At 52.2% G+C, this 27,072-nt stretch overlaps 9 protein-coding genes across 9 annotated transcripts; 6 read left to right on the top strand and 3 right to left on the bottom strand.

The window, feature by feature from the left end:
- Positions 1-1,053: 1,053 nt before the first annotated feature.
- sti1 (Hsp90 cochaperone STI1) lies at positions 1,054-3,004 on the bottom strand (the record flags this gene model as incomplete). Its single annotated transcript, XM_053097455.1, has 4 exons — positions 1,054-1,206; positions 1,273-2,618; positions 2,683-2,876; positions 2,940-3,004. 4 exons carry the CDS (start codon positions 3,002-3,004, stop codon positions 1,054-1,056), a joined length of 1,758 nt encoding a protein of 585 aa, XP_052958538.1.
- Positions 3,005-3,469: 465 nt separating this feature from the next.
- On the top strand, positions 3,470-4,616 carry KD926_003326 (RPC34 RNA polymerase subunit family protein; the record flags this gene model as incomplete). The annotated part of the gene is made up of 2 exons (XM_053097454.1): positions 3,470-3,723; positions 3,812-4,616. The coding sequence occupies 2 exons, from the start codon at positions 3,470-3,472 to the stop codon at positions 4,614-4,616; spliced, it is 1,059 nt and encodes a 352-aa protein (XP_052958537.1).
- Positions 4,617-5,086: 470 nt separating this feature from the next.
- On the bottom strand, positions 5,087-6,358 carry KD926_003325 (putative PHD finger domain protein; the record flags this gene model as incomplete). The annotated part of the gene is made up of 1 exon (XM_053097451.1): positions 5,087-6,358. One exon carries the CDS (start codon positions 6,356-6,358, stop codon positions 5,087-5,089), a length of 1,272 nt encoding a protein of 423 aa, XP_052958536.1.
- Positions 6,359-7,263: 905 nt separating this feature from the next.
- KD926_003324 (nicotinate phosphoribosyltransferase) lies at positions 7,264-8,977 on the top strand (the record flags this gene model as incomplete). The annotated part of the gene is made up of 5 exons (XM_053097450.1): positions 7,264-7,375; positions 7,435-7,518; positions 7,578-8,197; positions 8,249-8,684; positions 8,763-8,977. 5 exons carry the CDS (start codon positions 7,264-7,266, stop codon positions 8,975-8,977), a joined length of 1,467 nt encoding a protein of 488 aa, XP_052958535.1.
- A 503-nt stretch (positions 8,978-9,480) lies between these two features.
- KD926_003323 (transcription factor domain-containing protein) lies at positions 9,481-11,898 on the bottom strand (the record flags this gene model as incomplete). The annotated part of the gene is made up of 2 exons (XM_053097449.1): positions 9,481-11,271; positions 11,323-11,898. 2 exons carry the CDS (start codon positions 11,896-11,898, stop codon positions 9,481-9,483), a joined length of 2,367 nt encoding a protein of 788 aa, XP_052958534.1.
- Positions 11,899-13,635: 1,737 nt separating this feature from the next.
- KD926_003322 (beta-catenin-like protein 1) lies at positions 13,636-15,883 on the top strand (the record flags this gene model as incomplete). Its single annotated transcript, XM_053097448.1, has 9 exons — positions 13,636-13,662; positions 13,712-14,059; positions 14,115-14,221; positions 14,279-14,513; positions 14,563-14,656; positions 14,712-15,223; positions 15,276-15,560; positions 15,616-15,733; positions 15,801-15,883. The coding sequence occupies 9 exons, from the start codon at positions 13,636-13,638 to the stop codon at positions 15,881-15,883; spliced, it is 1,809 nt and encodes a 602-aa protein (XP_052958533.1).
- Positions 15,884-16,388: 505 nt separating this feature from the next.
- Positions 16,389-21,023, top strand: KD926_003321 (DNA-directed RNA polymerase II subunit RPB2; the record flags this gene model as incomplete). The annotated part of the gene is made up of 3 exons (XM_053097447.1): positions 16,389-19,993; positions 20,079-20,237; positions 20,741-21,023. 3 exons carry the CDS (start codon positions 16,389-16,391, stop codon positions 21,021-21,023), a joined length of 4,047 nt encoding a protein of 1,348 aa, XP_052958532.1.
- Positions 21,024-21,722: 699 nt separating this feature from the next.
- esdC (GTP-binding protein EsdC) lies at positions 21,723-22,588 on the top strand (the record flags this gene model as incomplete). The annotated part of the gene is made up of 2 exons (XM_053097446.1): positions 21,723-21,914; positions 21,965-22,588. 2 exons carry the CDS (start codon positions 21,723-21,725, stop codon positions 22,586-22,588), a joined length of 816 nt encoding a protein of 271 aa, XP_052958531.1.
- An 861-nt stretch (positions 22,589-23,449) lies between these two features.
- KD926_003319 (uncharacterized protein) lies at positions 23,450-24,674 on the top strand (the record flags this gene model as incomplete). The annotated part of the gene is made up of 3 exons (XM_053097445.1): positions 23,450-23,558; positions 23,614-23,975; positions 24,048-24,674. 3 exons carry the CDS (start codon positions 23,450-23,452, stop codon positions 24,672-24,674), a joined length of 1,098 nt encoding a protein of 365 aa, XP_052958530.1.
- Between the last annotated feature and the right edge of the window lie 2,398 nt (positions 24,675-27,072).

The following is a 27,072-nucleotide window of genomic DNA, read 5'->3' as shown; positions in this document are numbered from 1 at the left end:
AGCTGAAACGCTCAAACCCAAACCCAAACCCACCCAGAAACAAAAATTCCCCCGAGATAACTCCGGCAAAATCCCTTCCCGCCCTTGATTCGTTGGAATCGTTACCTAAATGCTACCTACTAACTACAAAGAGCTAACTACGGTGCACCTAGTACGTACTCAGATCCTAGTTGCGCCCTGCAGTCGCTGGGTTGCACTGCGCAGGCGCCCATGGTTCGCGGTGGAGGTCGACGGGGAAGGTAAATATGATTCGGAGTGTATTCCCACACTCCAGAATCCCTAGTCCCTACCATACCTTACCTTCCCTAGCTAAGTAGCTAGGGCCAAGAGAAGGAACACAGAATAAAAAAATGAACGCTGAAACAGCTCACCCCGGTGTTCACTGCTCAATTGGTGACAGCGAGTGACTGGTACCGTGGGTCCTACCGTAAAACTCGATATCCCGGTTCGCAGACTGAATCTGAGACTTAACCTACCTAGTACCTACCTATCCTAGGTAGTCTGCCAAGTAGAATGTTACTCACGAGACAAAGTACGTGGTCGCCGTCGGAGTACGTATTCGGACTCCACTTTTGGATTATCATTTCCCTCAATTATCCGTGTGCTTCGGAGCCCGTAGTGTACCAGACTACCAGTTGATCAATTGGAAATGAAAAAATTTGCAGGTCGATCGATCGTGATGGGATCGGATCATCAGCCACACCCACAAGGGACTACTCCGTAAGATTACAGTTGGTGTGTTAGCTCGATTAGGTAGTGCAGTCGACGTAGCTACCTACTCTGTATAGAGTAGATTTAGTATGTATCGTGTTCAAGAGCTACTCGAGCGGAAAACTAATACTGATAATACTCTCGGTTGATACTAATGCTATTTGTTCAACTACCCCAAGACGAAATATATAACACTGGTATTGAATGCTAGAACATTAAACTAATGAAACGCAAGGAGCATGCATCATATCGAGAACTACTTTTTCCGGAAACCAGATTATTGCTGTCATCTCAATTCATTCATTTCCATCGTGTCCCTCAACCCGTTCTAGGGAAACTCGTTTACCGCCCCATACGGATCACACCGGCCGCCATCAGTTTCTGGATCTTCATCCGAACCTGGGCATTCTTCATGTGCTCCTGCAGAGCGGCAGGGTCGGTCTTGGCCTGCTGCAGGATGCTCTGCATGACGGGGTCCTGGAGAATAGCCATGATCTGTGAAGAGGTTAGAATTGATTTTACCAAAACGACTGAGGGGTCAGGGGGTCAGGGATAGCTTACATCAGGGTCGTTCTGGATTCGCTCCATGGTCTGTTGTTCCGTCTCACCCGCGCGAGCGCTGAACTGAGAGTCCAGACACTTCTGCTGCTGCTGCTCGATCTCACGAGTGAAGGATCCGTCGTCGTGTTCCGAGGCTTCGGTGCAGACATCCAGAGCCTTGTTGTACTCCTTCATGGCCATGAGGGCCGCGGCCTTGCGCAGGTACGCACGGACGAACTTGGGATCGCGGGCGATCGCCTCGTCGCAGTCCTGAACGGCCCCGGGGAAAGCCATAAGTTTGACGAGAGCAGCGGCGCGGTTGGAGAAACCGCGGGGGTCCTGAGGGGCGCGCTTGGTCATCTCGGTGAACGCGTCGACGGCACCGGGCCAGTCGGCCTCCTGGAACTTCTTCTGGCCAAGCTCGCGAGCCTTCTCGGCTTCGGTAGGGTCGATGTAGGACTCCTTCTCTGCCGTGGCCTTGGCCTTCTCGGCGGCGCGGAGCTTGGAGAGCGCGTCGGGGGTACGGTGCTCCATGAGAGACTTGTTGTAATACTCAATGGCCTGGGTTAGGTCGCCCATCTTGTCATACGCGGTACCGATACGGGCGAACGACTTGGCAATGACCTTGAAGTCGGCCCGGTGCTCGCGGCCCTCCTCCACGGCCTTCTGGCAGGTCTCGATGGTGCCCTGCAGATCACCCTTCTCGAACTTGGCGGCTCCAAGGTTGTTCAGGTAGGTGACATCCTTGTTCAGCTCCCAGGCCTTGTTGTAGTGCTCGATGGCCTCGTCGAACTGCTTCTTCTTGTAGAAGTCGTTTCCAATCTTCTTCTCGGCATCTCCGGCCTCCTGCGCCTTCTTCTTGGCGAGGGCTTCTTCATCCTCGGGCTCGGGCTCGGGGGCAGGCTCGGGCGCCTTCTTGGGTTGCGAGGGGGGAGGACGGACATCGGGCATTTCCTCGTCTTCAGCCTCCGGGGCCGCGGAGGCACCACCGGCACCACCGGCGGCACCGGCGGCCTCAGGGGGAGCACCGAAGCTCATATCGATACCGAGCAACACGCTCATCACCTGCAGGAAGCGGGGATCCTGGAGCTCGGCTCCGACGCTGTTGGGGTTCTGCTGGATGCGCTGCAGTTTCGACATGAACTCGCCATCGGCCAGAAGGGATGAGGTCTTGGGGTTGCTGGCGAGTTTCTGGAAAAGCTGGGGGTCGTTGAAGATTCCACCGAGTCCGCCCGTGGGGTCACCGGTGACGCCGTCAGCCTTGGCTTCAGCATCGATGGCCCTCTTGACGGCGGCCAGGCCGGACTTGGCTTGCTCGTTGCCGGGCTCGTATTTCAGGGCTTCCTCGTAGGAGTCGTGCGCGGACACTGCCGATACCTGTTAGTAAAGAACGGCGACATCATCCTAGTTTCAACCTAATGTATGACGTACAAAGATCTCCGAGACCGCGGGCGGCAGCGCCCTTACGGCTCCAACCCTTGGACCAGTCGGGTTTGATTTCCGTCGCCTTTTCGGCGTCGTCGAGCGCCTTCTGGTACTCGGACTGCGCGGCATAGACAGCCGAACGGTTGGAGTACAGGATGTGGTTCTGGGGTTCGATTGCAATTGCCTGAGTGAACTTCTCACTGCGCGAGGGTTAGGAGTCAATTCGAGCGAAAGCGGGGTATGATGAAAGAAGGCATTCTTACACGGCGGTACCGTAGTCCTTAGCAGAGAAGGCCTTGTTGCCTTCTGCTTTCAAAGCGTCAGCCATGGTTGTGAGATGTGGGATGACAGTGAGGGTGAGGTGAGGTGATGGCGGGAAGAGAGAAAAAGAAGGCAGAGGCAGGTAGCCGGGAGAGCGCAGAGGAGATCACCTGCGGGCGACTGAAGCTCTGGCCGGGAGTTTCTCGAAATTTCCGGGAGAAACCATGAGCCTGAGTGCCTGAGGCAGAAAGGCGCCTAGACTTGCCCGCACCTCGACGGCGCTAAACCCTCCCGGGCGGCGCAAAAAGAACGAATGGAAAAAAGCGGCCAAAAACATCTTCTTGCAACAGTCACGAACCTGCGCATCTCCTCGTCCTCTGTGCGCCCCGTCTCGGCCCCGAGGAATCTCTCTTGCCTATTGTCGGAGTCGCAGCCTGGAAACTCGATTGGGATGTCTCTCTGAACATGCTTTTTCATAGGCCCTTTCGGTGACTGTGCTCTAACCTGACGACCTGCTTCCTTCGTCCTGACTATGGCTTCCGCGGGATCGTCCGGCGGCTCTGTCAGTGAGCTCGCCGCGAAGCTCTACGATGCATGCCTGACCAAGTTCCCCCCTGATCACCTCTTCAACCAACAAGAATTGCTGGGCCTGGGAGTCCTTCCCAAGTCCGACCTTGCGCTTCTCCTCCAATGCACCCAATCGCTCGTGGATCAAAAGCTGTTCCGGCTTTTACAGCAGAATAACCGTTTGGCCTGGAAGATCATCTCCCGGGACGATGCTGAAAAGTATGTATATTCTTGAGTGCAAGGCCTCTTGACTTTTACCTATGATCACACATGAGCGATGTTGACATATCTTTCTTCCCCACTTTAGACTTCAAAATCTGAGCCATGACGAAAGTATGGTCTACAACGTGATTCATTCGACCGGTCGTTCTGGTATCTGGGTCCGCGCCATCCAAAACCGTACAAACCTCCACAAGTCCATTCTAGATCGCTGCCTCAAGTCGCTCGAAGGGAAAAACTACATCAAAAGCGTCCACAATGTCAAGTTCCCCAGCCGGAAGATGTACATGCTGGCGGGCCTGGCCCCTAGCGAAGATGTCACCGGTGGCGCTTGGTTCACGGACGGCGTGCTGGACGAGGACTTCATTACCACGATGGCGGGGTATATCGAGTACACCGTGAGTCGAAAAAGTTGGTTCGAAATCTCGTCGGCAGACGGACCAAGCAAGCGCATCAAAACCGCCGACGGAAGCGCATCGTTGAAACAGGAGCCCGGCCAGAGAGAATACATCCCCTTCCCCGCCGGATACCAAGGCTATCCCACCGTCGCGACGATCACCGCCGCCGTCAACGGGAGTGATCTCACCCCCGTGCGCCTCGGCGAAGAAAGTGTCCTGCAGCTCCTTGAGATGCTTTGTTTCGACAACAAGCTCGTCGCCTTGAACAACGGGGAAATCTATCGATCCGTCAAAAACCCCGTGGCCGTGAAACAATCGCAAGCCCGGAAGCCCGCCGGAGACGACGACGCGTCGGATCGACTGGTGCAGAACGGCATGACGGAAGCACCTTGCGGCCACTGCCCCGTCTTCAAACTCTGTGCCCCCGGAGGCGCCGTGAGTCCGGAAAGCTGCGAATACTTCGATCCGTGGTTGGAGAAAGCTCTGGGATTTTGAGCAACCGAGCCTGATCCCCCTCCTTTTCTCTATCACCTCCCTTTTCCTTCTCTTATAGTCGATGTACTATGTGCGCATCAGCGCCAGGTCATGTTTTGCTTTGCATAGCGGTGGCGTTTGCATGTCTCTTGTCTGAAGTTGAGGTTTGTCATCTCAATTTGTCTGGACATTTCACGAACTTTAGAAAAATGCCGTGGCATCTAGGTATGGGTCTGGATTTACAACCAAAAAGTGGGAAAAGTTGCTACATCATCATGCCTTCATAGCCTATCCTTTAATCTATACGAATAGATAGGGGACGAGATTTTATTGAGATATACGAGAGCGCAAAGTCCTTTAATTCCATGGTAAACCGTAGTAAGAAGTATGATAGAAAGCATTCCGAAAATAAGTAGAAACAGTCCCGAAACCCCCCCCCCCCTCCCGGCGCTAAAATCATAAAATACAAAGTCATGAGGAAGGGTATATAATTAGTTGTTCAGTTTCGCAGAGCATTGCGGGCAATACCACTTGCCCACAGGTTCCCTGGTCAAGCCCACACATTTCCAATGGAACCACTCGAATTCACAGTCTTCGTTATCACAAGCAACCATATCCCCGTGGCTGACGCTGCGACAGGTACAGTAGACCTTGGTGTCTTCGTTGCCTTCGTCCTCTTCCTCGTCATCCATGTCATCGTCCCCGCGTCTGTTCTCGCTTGCGTTTTCAGAATCCGACATATCGGCGCTGCTGAGGAGCGAATCGTCCTCGTCGTCATCCCCACCGGCCGCGGACGGAGACTTCTTCGTGCTGCTGATTTTGAGACGGCCACTGGCACTGGAGGACCGCTTCGTTGGTTTCCCGTGGAGTCCGGACGACGCTTTGAGCTTCTTGAGTTGCTGATGAGGTGCGACTTTCTTGGTCAGGGCCTTCTTCACCGAGCCGGTTCCGCGTGGGCCAAGGCTGCCGGCGCGACTGGATGCCGGGGTTCCGCCTTTTGGTGTGCCGGGGCCGAGAGATGATTGTCGGAGGTTCGACGATGCGGCGGGAAGGGTTCCGAGGGATGCGTTGAGGCGACGGCGTTTGTTTTCCACGGCACCGGCGGACGACTCGCGCTGGCGTTGTTGGAAATGGGTTGTCCCGGCGGCAGGGGTGGCCGGGGCCGAGCTTCTTGCGTGGTTTGGAGAGCCTAGTGCGGTGACGCCCGTCGAACGAGCGAGGGACTGATTGAGTCTTTGAGTCGCGCCGATGATAACGTTGGCATTTCCGGATGTAGGGTTGAGCGGGGAGCTGTTGTAGGATGTCGAGTCGAAGGTGGAATCGCTGAGGAATATCTTCGGGGGGTCGCGATACTGATCTTTATTGACGAAGAGCGATGGGATTGGAGGATCGTTGGATAGGACGCCATCGTTCTGCAAGTCGCGGATCTTAACATCCAATTTCTTGATCTGCCGATCTAGCAGAACAACCGCTTTCTCGCTCAGTTGAATCTTCTCGTCCTGCAGGAGCCCCGACTTTTCTAGATTCTGTAATATCGTCTTGCCGTACTGCTCCTCCTTCGGGTTCGGCGCCAGGCTGCCATTCAGTTTGATGAATTTCTGGATGCTGTTGTCGCGAGAGTTGATCGTCGTGCGACAGTCCTGGATGATCTTGTCTTTGGCCTGAATCTCCTCCATCAAGTGATTAATCTCCGCTGGTAAATTCGCAACATCGTGAACAAATTGTTCGAGTACGGATGCGCAGTCTTCAGAGCCGTGCGACATCTTTCGTTATCGTGGATTCGCGACGAGATTAGGATCCGATGAGTTGCGCCCGGGGTGATTTGCGATGTACTCGGTCACCGATCTGATAATATTCCAAAGTCTTTCCCCGGCCGCTAGGAATTGACCTGTGGAGCATGAAAGTGCAAAATGCCTAGAAACGTCGTTCAGGTCGGCGTGTCTTAGATGGTTGACAGAGGGCGAATATGCGGCGCCAGCGATGGGATATCGCGAGCGGACTATCCCTGTTCCGTCCCGGCCGTATCAGCCACAACACGCCACACTCATCTCCAGCCACATCAGGCACGCCTTATCAAACAGGAGGGGTATTCCGGCCTGAAATATAAGGCCACATGTATGCTTTGGAAATCTTTTGAGATATCCAAAGCGCAATCCGACCGAAGATTGCTATTCAGTAGTATTGTGTATCTGATTGGTTTCCTAGCCTTCAAACCAGTTCAATGGAACTCGGTAGATGATCATTGCCCGTATCGGATCATCCGAAGTACATGCATACGCTGCATACTCACCACAATCCGCATGCGGACCAAAGACCAGGACGGGGGTTATTTAACATCGGCTATGTATCTGCCAACTATGCCGGCATTTTAAGGCTATGCGAGCATGTCTGCTAATTTCATATCAACAATCCATGCTTATATCATGACGTCGACTCGCAGATGACAGCCCTCCTCCGGTGCAAACAGCGCAAACAACTTTATCTTCTCCGAGATTCCCCTCATTCCTGCGGTCCTCGGCCGGAGATTTTTCTATTATACATGCACATTGCGTCGTTTGTTCTCGGAGTGAGACCTTGGTACTTTCTCACTTGAAAATATCTTGCTCTATTTACAATTCCTTGATTGAGACCTAGTCTATTCCGCAAGGCCTGACAGAACACCGCGAAAATGAGTCAAGATGGCTCCCCTCCGCTTCCGGAGGGCATTTCCTCGCTTCTGGATACCGATTTGTATAAATTGACGATGCAATGCGCTATCTTGAAGTACTTCCCTGATGTCTGTGAGTGTGCGCCCTGATCTCACCCGCTGTAGCCGGAATTCTAACACGGAGACCTGCAGACGTCACCTACAGCTTCACCAACCGGACTCCTCAGATGAAGTTGACGCGGGGTGCTTACAAATGGCTTCTGGCACAGATGGATAGTATGTGAATATGCCATATTATGCGGTATACCAAGGTTTAACATTTACCGTTTGATCAGAGCTCGCAAACATCCGAGTCACAGACGACGAGATCGCTTTCCTCAAGAAACGATGTCCTTACTTCAACGACGCCTACCTGGGCTTCCTCACCACTTTCAGGCTCAAACCCTCCGAGCACATCAAGATCAAATTCTCCCCCGTGACCGACACCGGCAGCGACGATGACTTCGGCGACGTGGAATACATCATCAAGGGTTTCTGGCTGGACACGATCCTCTACGAAATCCCCCTCCTGGCCCTGACCAGCGAGGCCTACTTCATGTTCTCCGATAAAGACTGGGACTACAGCAACCAGATCGACAAAGCGTACCGCAAGGGCCTCAAGCTCCTGGATCATGGATGCGTGTTTTCGGAGTTCGGGTCACGACGCCGTCGCGACTACCATACCCAGGACTTGGTGATGACTGGACTGTCCAAGGCCGCGGAGGAAGCCAAGGCCAAGGGTTTCACGGGTGTTTTCACAGGGACAAGTAACGTCCACTTTGCCATGAAGTATTACGTGAACCCTGTTGGCACGGTAGCCCATGAATGGTACATGACCATTGCGGCCATCACGGATGACTACCCGAATGCCAACGAGCTGGCCCTGCGGTACTGGCTCGGCTGCTTCGGCGAGGGGGTAAGTACAGGCGACTCGACTTGCAAATGCCTAGCTAACAACCGGCTATAGGTCCTAGGAGTCGCATTGACCGATACCTTCGGCACGCCTGCATTCCTCGACGCCTTCCGGAAACCCATCCCCGAATACACCAGCGCCGGAGTCGGCGCCGTGACCACGACAGCGTCCGGGCCGTCCACGACAAGCGATTCAAACGTGCAAAGCGAAGCAACCACCAAGCCTCCAATCACCGCACCAATCTCTAGCAACAGGTCCCAACAAACCCCCAAGACCTACGCCCAGGCCTACACCGGTATCCGGCAAGACTCCGGAGACCCTACGTACTTTGTGAAACTGGCGCGGGAGTTCTACGACAAGGAAGGCATCAAGGCGAAGAAGACCGTTGTGTTCTCCGATTCCCTAAATATCGAGCTCTGTCTAGAATACAAGACCATTGCCGAAGAGGCCGGGTTCCAACCCGTCTTTGGTGTCGGTACCTTCTTTACCAGTTAGTCCATCCCCTTCCACGGCCCTCCCACACCACGTTCTTTCTTTGTTTCATGAAGATATGCTAATTAAACTCTAGACGATTACACCAACACCACGACCGGCGAGACATCCAAACCCCTCAACATCGTCATCAAGATCTCCACCGCGAACGGCCGTCCAGCTGTCAAACTCAGCGACAACATGGGCAAGAACACAGGCGACAAGGAGAAAGTGCAGGCCGTGAAGAAGCAACTCGGATATACCGAGCAGCAATGGGAGCAGGGCGACGAGAGCAACCGATGGAGCAAGTAATCCGCCTACCTGCCTCAGCAACAACAGTATTAACCGCAGGATACGAAAAATCATGGCGAAGGAAAAAAGAAAGAAAAAAAAAGAAACAACTATTCTCAGTCGATGGTTGATTTAATAGAGGCCGAGTTGAGCCAGTCCAGTGCTTACTATCTATCTATCTATCTATCTACCCATCCATTTTGATACCATCTTTTGCTATTTGCGCTACTTAACTATATCAAATAGAGTGGGAGGCATAGCTTTACTTATTTACCTAAACTCAGGGTTTATCTTTACCTTTTTGATTTAGAGGAAATGAACTCTTCGCTTTAAGAAATAGACGGTCTGAGAATTAAACCAAACGTATATTCCTAACCAAACTATGTACTGTGAATTCCTGACAATGACAATGAAAATGATAACGACAACAAAATGCACGCTATCCTCCCCCAACGCAACCTTAAGTAGAGAATATATGAACAAGAAAGAAAGAGAGATAACCATATGTCACGGTATAAACAATCTCATCCAAACATCTCATCCCCCGAGTTAAGCCCCAGATCTTTGTCTAGGTCACCCGTGATATCTGTATTGTTGTGTCCAAGCGAGCGCGGCTCCTGCTTGTCCGTGAATGAGAACATGTCCCGGGTGTGATCTTCCATTGGTGAGCTTGGGTAGTTGAAATTCAGCTCGGGTTCAGGGTTGGGGTTGGACTCGGGGTTGGAATCCGGGTCTCGTAGGAGGTCCTGCATCCAGTCGAGCCCGAAGAGTGGGTTGTTTGGTGTGCTGTTATTGTCGTTGTTGTTATTACTGGGCAATGAGAAGTTGGGCTCGATGTCGAAGTCGAATAGATCTGTGCGGAGGAAAGGGTTTGTGTCTTCGTAGGGTGAGCCGGAGGGGGGCATAGTGGAGTTGAAATGGTCGTTGAGGTTGTTGCTATTGGAGGGAGTGGATTCTAGCTGTTCCTTTTCCGGAGAAAGAAATCCATTGGTGGTTGTGGATGCAGTGCTGAATTTCTTGCGATTGTATTGGTGTTCTTGGGATGGCGAGTGTGATCGCTCGCGGTTGGTGTGTTGGGGCCTCCTAAACTGGGCTTGTTCGTCCCGAGGAAAATTCCACGAGTCTTCCGTTGGAGATAATGTTTGTACAGTCGAGACGTTGCTAAATTTCCGGGACGGTGATTGGGGGACCTGACTGTGGGTTGTGTTGGTGGAATGGGTGTATTGCATGATTTTCAAGAATGTGCTTGTACTATCTGCCTGAAATCTGACAGCCGCCTCGATGTTAGCAAATTCCATGTCCGCTGCAGGGTATATGTCTTTCAAGCCCTGGAGGACCTGGACACATCGCTGGAAGTTGTGGAGGCTGGCCTCGCGGACGGCTGGGTTAGCAGACATGATATTTGCCAGATGCGCGACGGCCGCCGGGATGATGACCGTCACTCCCGACTGAGGGAGGAATCGCGTGAGATTCAGCTGATTGAGTCCCTGGATGATATGTGTGATGCCAATCGCGGCGTCTTGCATCTTTGAGCGTGCCCTGTCGGCCAACTCGAGGCGCGACCTGGTCTGATCCTTGTTGGACAAGAGCGCCCATGGTCGATGCAGGGCGCTGATCGTGGCGTGGTACAGCATCCTAACCATAGCCCCATGCAAAAGCAATACATCCTCTCCGTCTTTGAAGTTGTTCTTGGATGCCGGGATATATTGTGCATCCTTTGGCAGGGAGTTGAGCCACGAATCAAGTCGTTGGCTGCACCGGGCCAGTTCAGACTCAGAGGCCTGTCTTGGAATCAGAGTGATAGTGGTCCGGTTGGTCATGCCGAAAAGACACTGTGAGGTAGAGTACTGGGCAAAGAGCACCCGGCCAATACACTGGCAGAGTTTGGTCTTCTCTATGAACATAGTTGCCAGGCGTTTTTGATGGGAGACGTCTTCAAGCTGGCGACAACGGAATAAATCGATAACAGACGGGTGGAACGGCTCGAAATCAAAGTCGTCATGACTCAACATGGGTATATTGCTGGTTCCTTCATTCACTTGCGTTGGACGTCGCAGGCCCATCGCAATCAGCCGATCCCGAGCAAACATGCACCACCAAATTCGGGTCCTCAGTCGTTTCATTCTTACATCCATCTGAGAGGCTGAGGTAGGATCTCGATTCAATCCTATAGACTGTGCCTGTGTATTGCAAACACCGATCCAGTCCCATATGTCCCGGTTAGGGTGGTTGACATGGTCTGTCCAGTATGTCATCAAGAGAAGAGTTTGCAAAATGACAATCCGGTCCTCCTCGCAGTCCAGGGAATACAGCAACTAAAGTCCCGTTAGTTCGTCGGTAGTGATTCCACGTCGGATCTTGCTTACCCTTAATCGTGTGTAGAACGCACTGCGAGCGCTCTTCCTCGTGGCATACCCGGCATCTTGCAAATGTTTCAGATCCACAAATGCCGTCGCCACAAACATCACTGCCTGGAACAGCAAGAGACTGATGTTCCCATTAGGGTCATTCTGCGCAATGCACCGTAAAAACTCTTGCAAATTCAGCACCGGCATGAAGCTATGGACCCATTTGATATAGCACCGAAGAAGTTCGTTGCGCAGCCCACTCTCCGGAGTCGAGAGGGCCCCTCGAAATCGTAAAAATTCCAAATCTTCGGGGGCTATTTGAGTAGGGAGCGGCTTGAGGAAACGCGGTTCGTCGTCGAGGATGGCGATAAGCGGGTCGAAATCGGGGTCGATGAGGTCGCGGACGGCGGATACCATATTCTCTAGCGGAAGAGACGGCTGGACTGCGCGAGTCCCTAGTGTTCGCCATTCGCGCGGCGGCCTGGCATCTGGCATCCAAGGCGTATGAGTATCGTAGCTTAGACTGTTTCTTTTGGCCACGCGCCCGTCGTCATATCCGTCTGCGTTGTGTAGTTTCCGCTTTGTGGTCATCATCTTGACGGTATTCTTATCCGCATCTGTATACAAAACGCATCGGGGTCAGGATGTCTCGGATGCAAGAACACGGCCCAGCGCGGAACAGAAACCACTGGGATCGTCAGTCAGAACTCTGAAGGAACCCATAGCGCTGCCCCCGGCGCTAAAGGCGGTGTTCGGAAGTCTTTGGCCGTGTGGGGTTTTTGCGGGCTTCCCCGCCAATTTGATAATAGTAGTCGCTTGGCTCGGCATGGTAGGCTAATCTTCGCGGGAGTTCAATCATTCCCAAGGTTAGGGCGAGTCATGGGGTTCTGACGTGTGGCGGTGGCGTGGAAGAGTGACACTTTTGGACGGCATCGACAAAGAATCTCCGATTGACTCTCGGAACATTACGCAGGGGTGCCTGGGGCATTCTATCGACTACACGTGCGAGCATAATTAATATGTGCGGCATAAAGTGGGCATAATTATGTGATGTCAGATTGGCCTGAGTCTTCTTAGAAGTCGGCCTCAGGATTCTTTAGTCGCTACTACGTCCGCAATCAACACCTTAGCCTTAGTTATAAAAAGACCATGCCGACATCGCCAGTCTGAATACACCGTTCAAGCCATTTCGAAATTATCGAGTGTGAATATCGACTACTAGAACCCCCAGTCGACCATCTACTATTTGTGTTTGAACAAAACACGCGTAATCAAGGAACGAGGTAGGGATCTGGAAGGTCTGAAGGTCTTCTGTCGATAATCTGAACGATGGTTGGCAGCCGATCCCTAACTTCGTAAATACGTGGCCATTGGCGAGTCAACTCGCATGTTAAGCTATCCGAACGACCGGTGAGAACCCGTGGATTGATGATGAAATGACACGAACGGATCGCAATTTGGTGTTGAGAACTCCGTTCATTGAAGCATAAGAATGCAATATAATACACGTATCCATTAAATTCGAACCCAGCAAAATGGTATCGCAAGCCAATGTCGACAATTTCTAATCGACTCCGACGAATCGCCTGTCCTATACCGAAAACCCCATATCACAGCATCGAGAGTAATTCAAAAAATGAATCGGGTATTGTTTTACATACTGCGCTCGTCAGTATGGCCGTCATAATAACCTAGGAATAGTAGGCCTGGCAAGAGGTGTTCTTCGACTTACGGAGGAAGGAGGAGCTCGCCGAGGCTGCTGTGAAGGAAAGCGACACCGGCCTGTACGGAAGGAATCAGTCAGTACTTCCGGAGAGAACCAAATACATGAAAAAGCCAGGGAGTGTCAAGAACTTACGCCGAAGACCAGAAGACTTCTGACGATGGTGGTGTTCTCGGGGTGGGTGATCTCATCGTAGGCGGAGCCGATGAAGCCCTTCTGGGGGCGACCGGAAGAAACGACAACTTGCTTGGCAGGCATGGTTAAATAGTGTTCTGGACGGAGATATTGCTGTAGTTGAAAGGGGGGGGGTGATGTTGTAGTTAAGAGAGGCTGCGGAGGGATGGATGGAAAGCTTTCCGAGAAATCTTTCGCGTGCTTGGCAATTGCGTCTTTAGCTTGTCGCGGTCCCCGTAACAATCTTCGGAGCTGCGCGACCAACCATCGCGGACAAAGCGTGAGACAGACACGGGGATTTATCATTAATCAGTTTATATTCTTCCTCTAGTGAGGGTTTCTGACTTGATTTGCTGTCTACTTCTGGTATCTGCCCAGATTGGTGGTCGATTTGGAGTTTTCCGTACCCCTCGCGACCTGCGCAAACCGCAGCCATGACCAGCATCGATGAGCTCTTCAAGGTAAGTTGGTCTTGGTAACAGTGACATGTTCGTATGCTGACCGGAGAAGAAACCTACGTCGGCAGCGAGCGCAAAGCGTAAGCTAGATGCCAATAGTGACCCCAGTACGTTTCGCATAACCTATCGCTTTCCTCCGTGTGACATGACTGATTCGCAAAACGAAGATGAGCTCTACAAGGCGGCCAAGCTAGACGCGAACGGCGATGTGAAATCCGGAAAATCCCCCATGGTCGAGGATGAAGAAGACGACGGCGAGGCTGGCCCTGAGCTGCCTCCGGACTTCGATGCCGAAGATATCCCCGACGACGAAGAAGGGCGCTTTTTTGGCGGAGGAATGGAACGCCAAACCGCGCAGGCGATGCAATACATTGATCAGCACGAGGAAGGGGGAGCAGAGGTATGGAATGCAGTCAGCTTGTTTGCTCTGAATGGTGGTGCTGAACTGCTGCTAGCCCGAGAAATTCGACGTCGCTTGGTTGCGGCGATTTGCTCTCAATTTCGAAAAGAAGATATCCAAGAACGCGGAGCTTCGTGGGAAATTCGAAAATGAACCCCAGAAGTAAGCCTCGCAGTTTCAAGCCTGTCTCTACACACGTTTGTAACTGATCAACTCTAGGTTTATGGCCTCCGAGGCCGATTTGGACAATGAAATCAAAGAGCTGTCCATATTGTCCGAGCATCCGGAACTCTACAGCGAGTTTGCTACCATGGGCTGTGTCGGATCACTGATTTCTCTCCTTTCGCACGAAAACGCAGATATCGCCATTGATGCTATTCAGATTATCAGTGAGTTGACGGACGAAGATGTCGAAGCGGAACAAGAACAATGGGCCGTCTTGGTCAACGCAATGGTACATATCCCCTGTTCTTGTTTTAAATCGCAGGTATTAACCAATCTAGTTGGATGCCGATCTTATCGAGCTTCTTTCTCAAAACCTATCACGACTAGACGAAGGCTCAGAAGCCGATAGGGCAGGAGTGTATTATGTACTAGGTATGTTCAGCTTGACATTGGACAAAATCCAGTGAAATTGACTTGGCTTTTAAAGGCGTTGTGGAAAATCTTGCCTCGCAAACCTCGATCGCGGAGCGAATTGGACTGGAGTCAGGGATGCTCCAGTGGCTCCTCACTCGCGTGCAACAGAAAGAGCGGCCAGTGAGCCAGAATCAGCAGTATTCGGCCGAGATTCTTGCGATTCTACTACAATCCTCCTCCAAAATCAGGGAGAAATTCATCAGCCTAGACGGAGTGGATGCTCTTCTCCAGTTACTCAGTCAATACCGGAAACGGGATCCCGAGAAAGATTCTGAAGAAGAGTACGCAGAGAACTTGTTTGATTGCCTGATATGCCTTGTCGATGAGGACGTCGGGAAGGAGAAGTTCTTGGAAGGAGAGGGTGTCGAGCTCTCGCAAATCATGCTGAAAGAAGGAAAGTTCAGCAAGCAGCGTGGCCTACGGGTGCTCGATCACGCTTTAGGGGGGCTAGGAGGAGCCCCTGCTTGCGAACGATTAGTAGAGGCAGCGGGTCTTAAAACTGTATTCAGCATGTTCATGAAAAAGGTATGCGAGACTTGACTTGACTGTATCCAGGTTGGAGCTAACGACGAAGCAGCAAGAGAATCAGATCATCGAGCACCTCTTGGGTATTTCCGCATCTCTTCTGCGTCTGTTGCCAGGGGGCTCTGCCGCACGTATCCGAACTCTCGCGAAATTTATGGAGAAGGACTACGAGAAGATCGGGAAGCTGATCAAAATGAGACGGGAATATGCGTCGAAAGTAACGCCAGTTGAAGAGGCCATTGCCAAGGAACGGAAGAGCTATAATGAGGAGGAACAAGAGATCATGGCAGCCGAGTGGCTCTCGCGTCGTTTTGACGCCGGTCTGTTCTCCGTACAGGTATGTTCTGAGTACATGCCTCTTACATTGTTCGATACTAATAATCGCATTGAAGCTCATTGACGTTATTTTGGCCTGGCTGGTGGCTGAGGACGACGGCGCGAAAAGAAAGATAGTCTCCCTCCTGGCAGACCGCGACGAGACTCTATCTCTCATTCACTCTACCCTCAAAGGTAAGCTAAACCTGGTCTCACCCATTCCTCTGTTGTCATTGTTCCAGACCCACTAACAGCCACCTAGAGCAAATTGAGGGACTAGTGGAAGATGACCCTGGGCAGAAGGATCACAAGGAAATGCTTGAGACGCTCCTGCAGTTTCTGTAACAGGAATAGTCTAACTTTGGAGATAATGAAATGCAACGTTGTAAGATAGACACCAGCTTATTCTACTTTTAGTATCGTATCGAATCCAAACTGCAAAAGTGGAAGAACAAAGAACCATATATCACGTGACACCTTCCTCACCGGGACTAGCCCGCCTCAGGCCGAGCAAGGCGGTCGAGGCGCTAGTGGCGGCTCTTCTCAAGATCCCATCACCGCCCGGAGAAGTGAAAGTCCTCCAGTGTCGCTCCGTTGCCATCCACGGTCGGTCTGGGATCTCTCACTCTGTCATCGAACTGAGACTCCCGGCTTCCTTGCCTGTCTTCATCACTTTTGCATAATATATTCTTGTTTTTGTCTTTTCCTTCGAAGGCCTCGCTGTCTTTGTCAGCACCTCAGCCTCAACCTTCGAGGTCAGATCTTTGTTCGAGCGCGTCGCGCCTTTTGCGCTCTCCGATTGACAGACCCCTCCAGTTTTTGTTCTAGTGATTGATTCCCTTTCGCCAAAATGGCCGACTACGAAGATGCATACGACGAAGAGTACTACGATGATATGGAGGAGGGGATCACGTCGGAGGATTGCTGGACGGTTATCTCATCTTTCTTCGACACCAAGGGTCTAGTGTCGCAGCAGCTGGACTCCTACGATGAATTCGTCTCGTCGACAATGCAGGAACTGGTGGAGGAACAGGGCCAAGTGACGCTCGATCAAACGCTTCCGCCAGACGAAGATGAAGTCGACCCCATTGTCATCCGGCGATACGAGCTCAAATTCGGAGGCATCATGTTAGCTCGGCCCTCTGTGATTGAAGGAGATGGCGTTAGCAATCTTCTCCTGCCATCCGAAGCCCGTCTACGAAACCTTACCTACGCCTGTCCTCTTTTCCTCGATATTTCCAAGCGTATCATGGAAGGGCGTGAGCGTTTAGTCGCCGACCGGGACGATGGCGATATGGGCGATTCCACCGATGATAAAAAGAATAAAGGAACTTATCTTGATTGGGAGGATAAGCCGCTTCCTGCGGGTCAAGAGGGGACAGAAGGCATCTTCATTGGCAAGCTCCCTATCATGCTCAAGTCCAAATACTGTGTCCTGAAGGACTTGGGCGAGCAGGCGCTCTACGACTGGAACGAGTGTCCGTACGACTCGGGTGGTTATTTCGTTATCAACGGTAGTGAAAAGGTTCTGATCGCCCAAGAGCGAAGTGCTGGAAATACCGTGCAGGTCTTCAAGAAAGCCCCACCAAGCCCGACGCCTTACGTCGCCGAGATCCGAAGTGCCGTCGAGAAGGGTTCGCGGCTTCTCTCGCAACTGGCTATCAAGCTTTTTGCCAAGGGCGACAGTGCGAAGGGAGGATTTGGACCTACGATCCGGTCCACCCTCCCCTACGTGAAGACGGATGTTCCCATCGTCATCGTCTTCCGAGCGCTCGGCGTTGTTTCTGACGAGGACATTCTCAACCACATCTGCTACGACCGAAACGATACCCCCATGCTCGAGATGCTGAAACCCTGTATTGAGGAGGGTTTCGTCATCCAGGACCGTGAGGTGGCTTTGGACTTCATCGCCAAGCGAGGATCCTCTCAGTCCAGCATGAACCACGACCGCCGTATCCGGTATGCGCGCGAGATCATGCAGAAGGAACTTCTCCCCCATATTTCTCAGAACGAAGGCAGTGAGACCCGCAAAGCGTTCTTCTTGGGTTATATGGTGCACCGATTGCTGCAGTGTGCTCTGGGTCGCCGGGATGTCGATGATCGTGATCACTTCGGAAAGAAGCGTCTGGATCTTGCCGGTCCCCTTCTGGCCAATCTGTTCCGTGTGCTCTTTACGAGAGTGACGCGTGATCTCCAGCGTTATGTCCAACGATGCGTGGAGACCAACCGGGAGATTTATCTGAACATCGGTGTCAAGGCCAGCACCTTGACCGGTGGTCTGAAATACGCCCTTGCCACCGGAAACTGGGGTGAGCAGAAGAAGGCGGCCAGTGCAAAGGCAGGTGTATCTCAGGTGCTCAGTCGCTACACCTACGCCTCCACGCTTTCTCACCTTCGTCGAACCAACACCCCCATCGGACGTGACGGAAAGATCGCCAAACCTCGCCAGCTCCATAACACCCACTGGGGTCTGGTCTGTCCCGCTGAAACTCCAGAAGGTCAGGCTTGTGGTCTGGTCAAGAACCTTGCCCTCATGTGCTACATCACGGTCGGTACGCCCAGCGAGCCGATCATCGACTTCATGATCCAGCGAAACATGGAAGTCCTAGAAGAGTTCGAACCCCAGGTCACCCCCAATGCGACCAAGGTCTTCGTCAACGGAGTCTGGGTCGGTATTCACCGGGATCCGGCGCACCTGGTCCACACGATGCAGGGTTTGCGTCACAAAAACCTGATCTCCCACGAAGTCAGTCTGATTCGGGACATCCGTGAGCGTGAGTTCAAGATCTTCACCGATGCCGGGCGTGTCTGTCGGCCGCTTTTCGTTGTCGACAACGACGCCAACAGCGAGAACGTCGGATCGCTGGTGCTGAATAAGGAACACATCCGCCGACTGGAACAGGATAAAGAACTGTCGCCGGACCTGGACCCCGAAGAGCGTCGTGAGCGCTACTACGGATGGGAGGGCTTGGTGACCAGCGGTGTTGTCGAGTATGTGGACGCGGAGGAGGAGGAGACGATCATGATTGTCATGACGCCAGAGGATTTGGAGATATCCAAGCAGCTTCAGGCCGGTTACGCTCTACCCGAGGAGGAGAACGACCCCAATAAGCGTGTGCGCTCCGTCCTGAGTCAGAAGGCGCACACGTGGACACACTGCGAGATTCACCCCAGTATGATTCTGGGTGTCTGCGCCAGTATCATTCCTTTCCCCGATCACAACCAGTCCCCTCGTAACACCTACCAGTCTGCAATGGGTAAACAGGCCATGGGTGTGTTCCTAACCAACTTCGACCAGCGCATGGAGACGATGGCGAATATTCTCTACTACCCCCAGAAGCCGTTGGCCACGACGCGGTCCATGGAGTTCCTGCGGTTCCGTGAACTGCCAGCCGGTCAGAATGCCATCGTTGCGATCTCTTGTTATTCGGGTTACAACCAGGAAGATTCCGTGATCATGAACCAGAGCAGTATCGACCGCGGACTGTTCCGCAGTCTGTTCTATCGTACTTACACGGATACCGAGAAGATGGTCGGCTTGACGGTGGTGGAGCGCTTCGAGAAGCCGATGCGCGCCGACACCATCGGCATGCGCAAGGGTACCTACGACAAGATCGACGACGACGGAATCATCGCGCCCGGTGTCCGTGTCTCTGGTGAGGATATCATCATTGGTAAGACGGCACCCCTAGCTCCCGACGCGGAGGAGCTCGGACAGCGAACCAAGGCCCACACCAAGCTGGACGTGTCGACAGCTCTTCGAAGCACGGAGAGCGGTATCGTGGATAAGGTGGTGGTTACGACCAGCAACGACGACTTGACGTTCGTCAAGGTGCGAATGAGGACGACCAAGATCCCCCAGATCGGAGACAAATTTGCCTCTCGTCACGGACAGAAGGGTACCATCGGTATCACCTACCGACAGGAAGACATGCCGTTCACGCGGGAGGGTCTCAACCCCGACCTGATCATCAACCCTCACGCCATTCCGTCACGTATGACCATTGCTCACTTGATCGAGTGTCAGCTCAGTAAGGTGTCGTCGCTTCGTGGATTCGAGGGTGACGCCACGCCCTTCACCGACGTGACGGTCGACTCGATCTCCCGCCTGCTCCGCGAACACGGCTACCAGTCTCGCGGGTTCGAGGTCATGTACAACGGCCACACGGGACGCAAGATGGTGGCGCAAGTTTTCCTGGGACCGACCTACTACCAGCGTCTGCGCCACATGGTCGACGACAAGATCCACGCACGTGCGCGAGGACCGACCCAGATCCTGACCCGACAGCCGGTGGAGGGTCGTGCTCGTGACGGTGGTCTGCGATTCGGAGAGATGGAGCGCGATTGTATGATAGCGCACGGAGCCAGCTCCTTCCTGAAGGAGCGTCTGTTCGACGTGTCCGACCCGTTCCGCGTTCACATCTGCGATGATTGCGGATTGATGACGCCGGTTGCGTAAGTTTTGCTTCTTTTGTACTGTCGTGATTGGCGACTTCCCCTCCCTGGTGCATGGAGCTAACGATAATCTCACGTCCTGCAGAAAACTGAAGAAGGGCCTCTTCGAGTGCCGACTGTGCAACAACAAGCACCGCATCTCGCAAGTGCATATCCCGTATGCAGCCAAGCTTTTGTTCCAAGAGCTGGCCTCGATGAACATTGCCGCTCGCATGTTTACCAACCGCTCCGGCGTGTCCGTGCGGTGAGGGGTCGTGTACGATGCCCTTCTTGATGTAATGTGTGCCCTGACGCAGTTGGTCCTACTCTTTTCCTGTTTTTATTGCCTTCTTGTCCGCGTGGGATTCCCGCGACCAAAAACAAATTGCTGTGGCATTTTTCCGGCGTATCGTGGACTGAGGGATGTTTTTATTTATTTTTCTTTTCTTTCTTCTTACGGCTTACATCGTATATTATTTCTTTTTCTTTTTCATTTTTCACTTTTGTGCAGTCATTCTACTTTTGCCATTTTGGGAGGGAAGAACTGGAGAAGCGATTGTACCTGCTTGGCTTTACCATTCCCTGTCGCTTTTTGTCTTGATAGCAGTCCGTAACCCTAACTCACTTAGTATATTTCAATAAAATCTTTATCATTGTTGAGTGCACACCGTATCCGACTAGAAACGAACCCATGGAAGAGGCGGGGACGAGCTAGGTAATCCCCCCCCCCCCCCCTCCTTTGAACTTTATTCCCCATTCGGCCTGCAGGACACCCTCTCGGAGGCCATTGAACACCCGTGACTGGCTGCCGGGAGGTGCTCATCACAGCGCCAAATCAGAGGCGGTGGTAGACTGTCACCCGGCCAATAATCCTCATGGGTTACCCGCCGTGACGGCCGGGAGGAGGGCCAGCTTTGACCCTGATAGGCCCGATGGGTCACCCGTGGGACCCACCGGAGATGCAGCTCGGAATAGCAACGGGCTCGATTGGTCGACAGGCATCCTCAGGCCTCACATACTTCGCGCGGTGACAGCCTCAGGCGCTCTTTAAAGATGCCGCAGCCGCCAGCACCAGACAGGAATTCTTCTCCTCTTCTTTCTCTTCTTTTTGTTTTCTTTTCAGCAAGCTTGGTCTTGTCTTTTTGAGCTGCCCTTAATTTCGAAGTATCCTGTGCACTGGTTGCATTGGTTTTTGTTGTTTTCTTCTTTGCATTATATACTTCTATTAATCTTTTTGGTTTTACCCCCCCTTCCTATCAAAATCTTTCAGAAAACCCTTTCTCAATCCATTCCATCCTTCAGGCGAGCTGTGCTCTCTGAAGTCCCCTTTCCCCATACTTGTTGCCAGGATACTTCTTAATTGTCCAATTCTAACGGTTTCGTCTCTTGTCGCCGGTCGACTTGTGCTTCCGTTTTCAGCTCAGACACTATCTTGCTCATTTACCTTTAATCGCCAAGGCGCTTTTTACTATCTTTCTAATTTGCATTCGGTGTCGTGGACTGGATCCCGCTACCGCAGAGCCTCGTTGTCATTGCTATTGTTGGAGCCATCAGCCACCCAACAACCAACAACCCGGACTTGATTGATCAAAGACTCTGGTAGTCTTGCTCTCTCCAAGTTCATCAACGACCTTAAGATCTTCCTTGCTTCCCGGAAGGTCGTGCTCTTCATCCTCTATCGACGCCATCTTATCTTCATTCACTTCCATATAATCTAATTTCTAGTATAACCTGGTCAATCTCTACAACCATGTCTGCCGTTCAACTCAAGTTCTCTCTTCGGACCTCCTCCAACTGCAAGACCGTCCATCTGCTTGGCTCCTGGGACAACTACTCCCGCCAGATTCCCCTCTCCCGGGATGACTCCAAGCCAGGTGCATGGATCGGCAAGTTCCGCTTCCAGACCTCGATGCTCAAGCTGGGCGGCCGCTACTGGTACTACGTGAGTTTCTGTACCTTACCTATCTATATCAAACACTAATAACTGAATAGTACATCATGGATGGGTACCACGTCTCCCATGACCCCGCTGTCGACTACACCGTCGAGCCCACCACCGGCCGTAAACTCAACATCCTCGACGTCCCCGGCGGTGGCAGCAGCAGCAGCAAGAAGTCCTCTGTCCCGGCACCCACCAAGACCCGACGCACGTCCGGCGACGTTCCCACCGGCCGGGCGCTGTCTCCCTCCAAGATCCAGCACCCCAAGCCGTCCAAGCCGTACGCGTCGCGCCAGATCCGCGAGTCAGACTTCGCTCCCACCATGCAAGACCTCACCGAGCGGTTCGCCGACTCCCGTCTCTCCGACGAGTACTCGTACTCCAACAGCCCGCCCAGCTCTGCCGGCTCGTCCCTGTCGTCCCGCTCCTCGCGGTCGTCCGGCAGCACCTCGCCCTCGTCGCTCTCGTCCATGAGCGACCCGCCCACGCCCATCTGCCGCTGCGAACGCTACGGCATCACCCGCAAGGGCGACCGCGTCAAGCTCGACTGCGGCGGTAGTCGATGCGGCTACGTCACCGAGTCGTCCGAGGCCAGCTGCTCCGAGTCCGACAGCGACGAGGAGTACCGTCGGGCTCGCAGCGGTGTCTGTCGTCAGGGCATCGTTGTTCGTCGGTAGATGTCCACGTCGTGGACGGCGGAGTTGAGCCTCGTCGTCATCTTCCTTCTTGCCTTACTTGCATTTGCATTATAATCTCGGAGATTAGGGTCACACTTTGTTGTCACCGTCCGAACCCTCCGTACCCCTGCCTACTGGCACTGGCAGCAGTTGCGCCGATAGCACTCACGCTATAGTCACTCATTTCGGGGTACATCCCTGTCTGCATTGAACTTGATTCAAGCACATACCACAGAAGACAAAAGCAAAATAAAAAAAAAAAAAAGGAACACAAACCGGATCGTGTAGCCCTGAGCTACGAAGAGGGCCGGACTCGCTTCGTAGGGCCACGCCGTGGTAAGAGGAGGACAGAGTTATCTGGGAACTGGAAAAAGACAACGACCACATTGTATTCCCTGCCTGCTAGAAACCGATGGGAATGTAGCCAGGTGGAATGAAGTGATGATGATGATGATGATGATGATGATGACGGATTGGTGGATATGGATATGGAATGATGTGGAAATCTGGAACAGCTGTCTGGTCTGTTTTCCTAGCAGTGTACCGAGCTACGATGGAGATGGGTCAGTAAATACGCTAGTTCTAGAGATGAATGGATGATCTACTGTATCGAGTTTCATAGTAATAACTTCGTAGTCTGTGGTTTGATCTTGGTGATAATACATACTCGGCATCTCCAGGTATTGCAACCAGATCGATCTCGGATATCCCGAAGCGGACTCCCGAGCCGAACATATATATACATCGTAACCTCCTCGACGTCACTCCACTTTACCTCACCAGTCACCACCAACTATCTTCATCCATCTAGATCAATTGAATCAAACCAACTTTTCAAAATCAAGAAGAACAAGAAAGAAAATGCCCCCAAAACCACTAACGACCATCTACAAAGAAATCAACGGCACAAAAATCACTACAGATATCTACCTGCCTGAAAATGCCCCTCATCACGAGAAATATCCTGTCTGTACGTATCCGGCTCTATTACTTACCCTAAACCAAAAAACTAACAAAAGAAATAGTAATAACAATCCACGGCGGCGCCTTCATGCTCGGCCACTCCAGCCTAATCTCCCTCCCGCAAGTAGACGACTGCCTCGCGCGCGGCTGGATCGTGGTCGCCCCGAACCATCGGCTCTGTCCACAGGTGAACATCGCCGAAGGACCGGTGCGCGATTGCCGCGATTTCCTGGAATGGGTATATGCGGATGAGGGGCTGGATGGTTTTCTTTCTGAGGTGTCATCATCATCGACTGGTTCTGGGGTTGAGTCTGGGTCTGGACCAGAGGAAGGCAATGGTAAGAGTAAGAGGGTCTGGCAGGTCGACAAGGAAAAAGTCATGGCGATGGGGACGTCAAGTGGTGGGTTTTTGGCATTGGCGTTGGTATGTATACTCTCATCCCATATCCATTCTATACCCATTCTACATATGAGCGACTGACCAACGGAAAAACAGGGCTACGACACTCCCCGTCCCCCCCGCGCCATCCTGAACTTCTACGGCGCCGTCCACTTCACCCATACCTTCTGGACGCAGCCACTTCCTCACGTTCAAAAGACTCTTCCACCGCTAGACCCGGAATTTATTCGCCAAGTGTACTCCGAAGTACCGGTTCCCATTCAGAGTGGGATTTCATTAGAAGGACAGACTCAGTCCCAGTCCCAGGGACAGACCCAGACTCCTCCATCTCCAGGCCCCAACCCAAAATCTCCTCGAGATCTATTCGCGTTGACGCAAATTGCCAATGGGACTGTTCTTTCGACATGTTTGTCTTCCTCCTCTTCCTCTTCCACCCCCTCCCCTCTCTCAGAGGAAGAAATCCGCACAATCGACCCCGTCTATCGCATCCACCCCACCTTCCCACCAACCTGTATCATCCACGGCACAGCAGACCGCATGGTCCCTGCATTCCTGAGTAAGGAGTTACTATCCCGGTTACAGGAGGAGGAAGTCAGATGCGAGATGGTGGATGTGGAGGGGGAGGACCATACGTTTGCGATGGGGATGAAAGTTGGATCGAGGACGTGGGAGGTGCAGAGACGGGGGTTTGAGTTTTTGGAGGAGGTTATTCGGGGAGTATAATTAAGCTTCGGGTTATTGGTGTTGGTTCCGGGGTTGGGTTTGCGGGGGTCAGAGGGTTTTTATTGGGGGCGAGATTTGGTTGAGATGTATGTATCTGGGTTGGCTTGATTATGTTAGGAGATTTATGGGGTTGTATTTGCAGGACTGGTGTTAAGCGTGTGATATCATAATATCATCTATTGGGTGGTGTGTACAGACATACATGAAGGACATGTTATGTGTCTAGTACATACATGTGCAAGCAAGATATACCTTAGTACACCTTCCAGTAAAGATTGACCCCATGCACGCAGACCGATCTAGCAGTCATGCATGCATGGAATAAAAGAATCATGCAAAAGAAGTAGCCAGCCTTCGGACACAAACTCCGTTCCATGCAAGTCGGATGATTAACCACATCCATCACTCCATCACTTCTGCTCTTTCTCGGCCACCACACAACTCCTCCACATTAGCTGTAACTAAGTTGTATATCGCAGCGCAGGTGTTGCTGCCACGTAGTTGGTCGCATGCGTTGCTCGTGTCTCGTGAACTGGCGTACAATCCCGAATCCTGCTTGGCTAGCCAGGCATGTAGATCCGGGCATGAATATATAGGCGAAAGAGAGATGATTGTAAAAAGTAGAAAATGAGCTCTCCTGTAGCTGACGAAGATATCGTGTCGACACGAAAACTTGGGTGTTGGAACCGGCCAAACGCTTCCAGATGATGGATGAAAAGACCATTGAAAGACTGGGGATCGATCGATAAATGTCCGAATGCCGAGTTTCCCTCGACTATGGTCGAAGACAAATTGACGATGGATTGAAGACGATTTGGAGTGTAATGTTCAGCGCATCATCAACGAGTCAATATCCCTTAGCGCTGGAATAGCCCGAATCCGGCCAGGTCTTCCCCTTAGGCGTAGACTCGCCCCGTCTCACAGTATGCTTGTCGCAGGTATATCCCACGAGAACCGTTTTGTCCTGCACCACATGGCCTCGTTGACCATATGCCTCACACGGATCAACCGCATGTTGAAAGTAAAGACAGCCGCAGACTGAAAATCGTTCCACCAATTTATAGCACATGGTGAAGGATGTCGAAAATGATGGTATTATTATATGGCGGGGTAACGTAACTGCGACAAGGACAATCGACGTCCAGCGGAGAGAAATAGAAAAAGAAAATTAAAGAAAGGAAACACAGTCTAACGAACGCAGAAGAGAAAGTGGGGAGAAGGATGCTAAGCACATATGAAAGATTGATCGGAGTGGAATCATTTATAAAGATCGATTATCAGGCGACCAGACCATGCTGGAACTCACACACAGACAATGATAATTGATAAAGAACAATAGTCAAGATGTGTGGTAGGCGTCAAGTTACATGTCTCTTGGATGAATCGGCCTGAAAATAGTGTGACTCTGCAAAAACAAGGCATCCATCGAAATTAACGAGTGGTGTCGTGCCTTTTTGCCCGGGGAAAGAGAACGGTGTATCAACGGGATAGGGCCAGGGCCAGGGAAAAAAGACATGCTAAGAAAAAAGCAGAAAGAAAAAAGAAAATTTAGAATTAAAATTAAAGAAAAGAAAAGAAAAATGCCCAGTCTGTCGGGCAAGATTAGCACCATACCATATTGGTTTTCTTCCAATCCCGTAGGGCGAACAGCGGCCAACACCAAGAGCCTTAGTCGATCAGTGGGGTTTAGTCGGGCTGAAGGAGTCAACTACGATTGAGTAGTGCAGAACTAGGGGAGTCCAGGGAGGAGGGTGATCGATTTCTCGACACCGACCTGACCTGCTCTCCCATCTCCAATGCACCAATGCAGCAGGTCTCACAGCTGGGTTGAACTTCAGCGATGACTGACAGTGACACACGGGAGTCCGTACGAGACGACTCTAAGAATATCTCATAGACTCATTCTCTTGTCATTAATCATTGACGCCGTTGACCGGTGGCTTGCAGGGGTCGGCAGTTTTCGGCTGGGATGGTCCGGGATACCAGAAAGAGAGACTGGTTTGAGCCATAGGGCCGAGGGCATTGCATGGGACGGTTATGATTCCGAGCGAATCATCAGGATTGCACTGGGCAGCCCAGGTGAACAGTCGACCGAGAAAAGCAACCCTGGGAGAAAGAAAGAGAGAGAGGAAGGAAGACGACAGGGCACAAGGCTGACTCGGTGGAGCATCAGGTGCCCCGCTATCCCAATCAGATCTAGCGCGGTCACTGGATCCCACCTGACTCATCCCATGATGTCATCCAATCACCGCCGTCGCTCCGTCAGGCAACCATTTATCCTTCGCTGCTTCTCCAGTCCCCTCCGTCAGAAACTGCGCGGTCGACGCTGAAGGGCGGTACGAGCCGTTGTTCTGGCTGATCTCGAGCCCTTCTTATTTGCTGACTGCTGCCCACCGCC

Source organism: Aspergillus affinis, assembly GCF_023601865.1.
Source record: "Aspergillus affinis strain CMG 70 chromosome Unknown NODE_17_length_398122_cov_92_786867, whole genome shotgun sequence".
Lineage (NCBI taxonomy): Eukaryota > Fungi > Ascomycota > Eurotiomycetes > Eurotiales > Aspergillaceae > Aspergillus > Aspergillus affinis.
The sequence above is the reverse complement of the archived record's forward strand: the minus strand, read 5'-3'. Positions and strand labels throughout refer to the sequence as shown.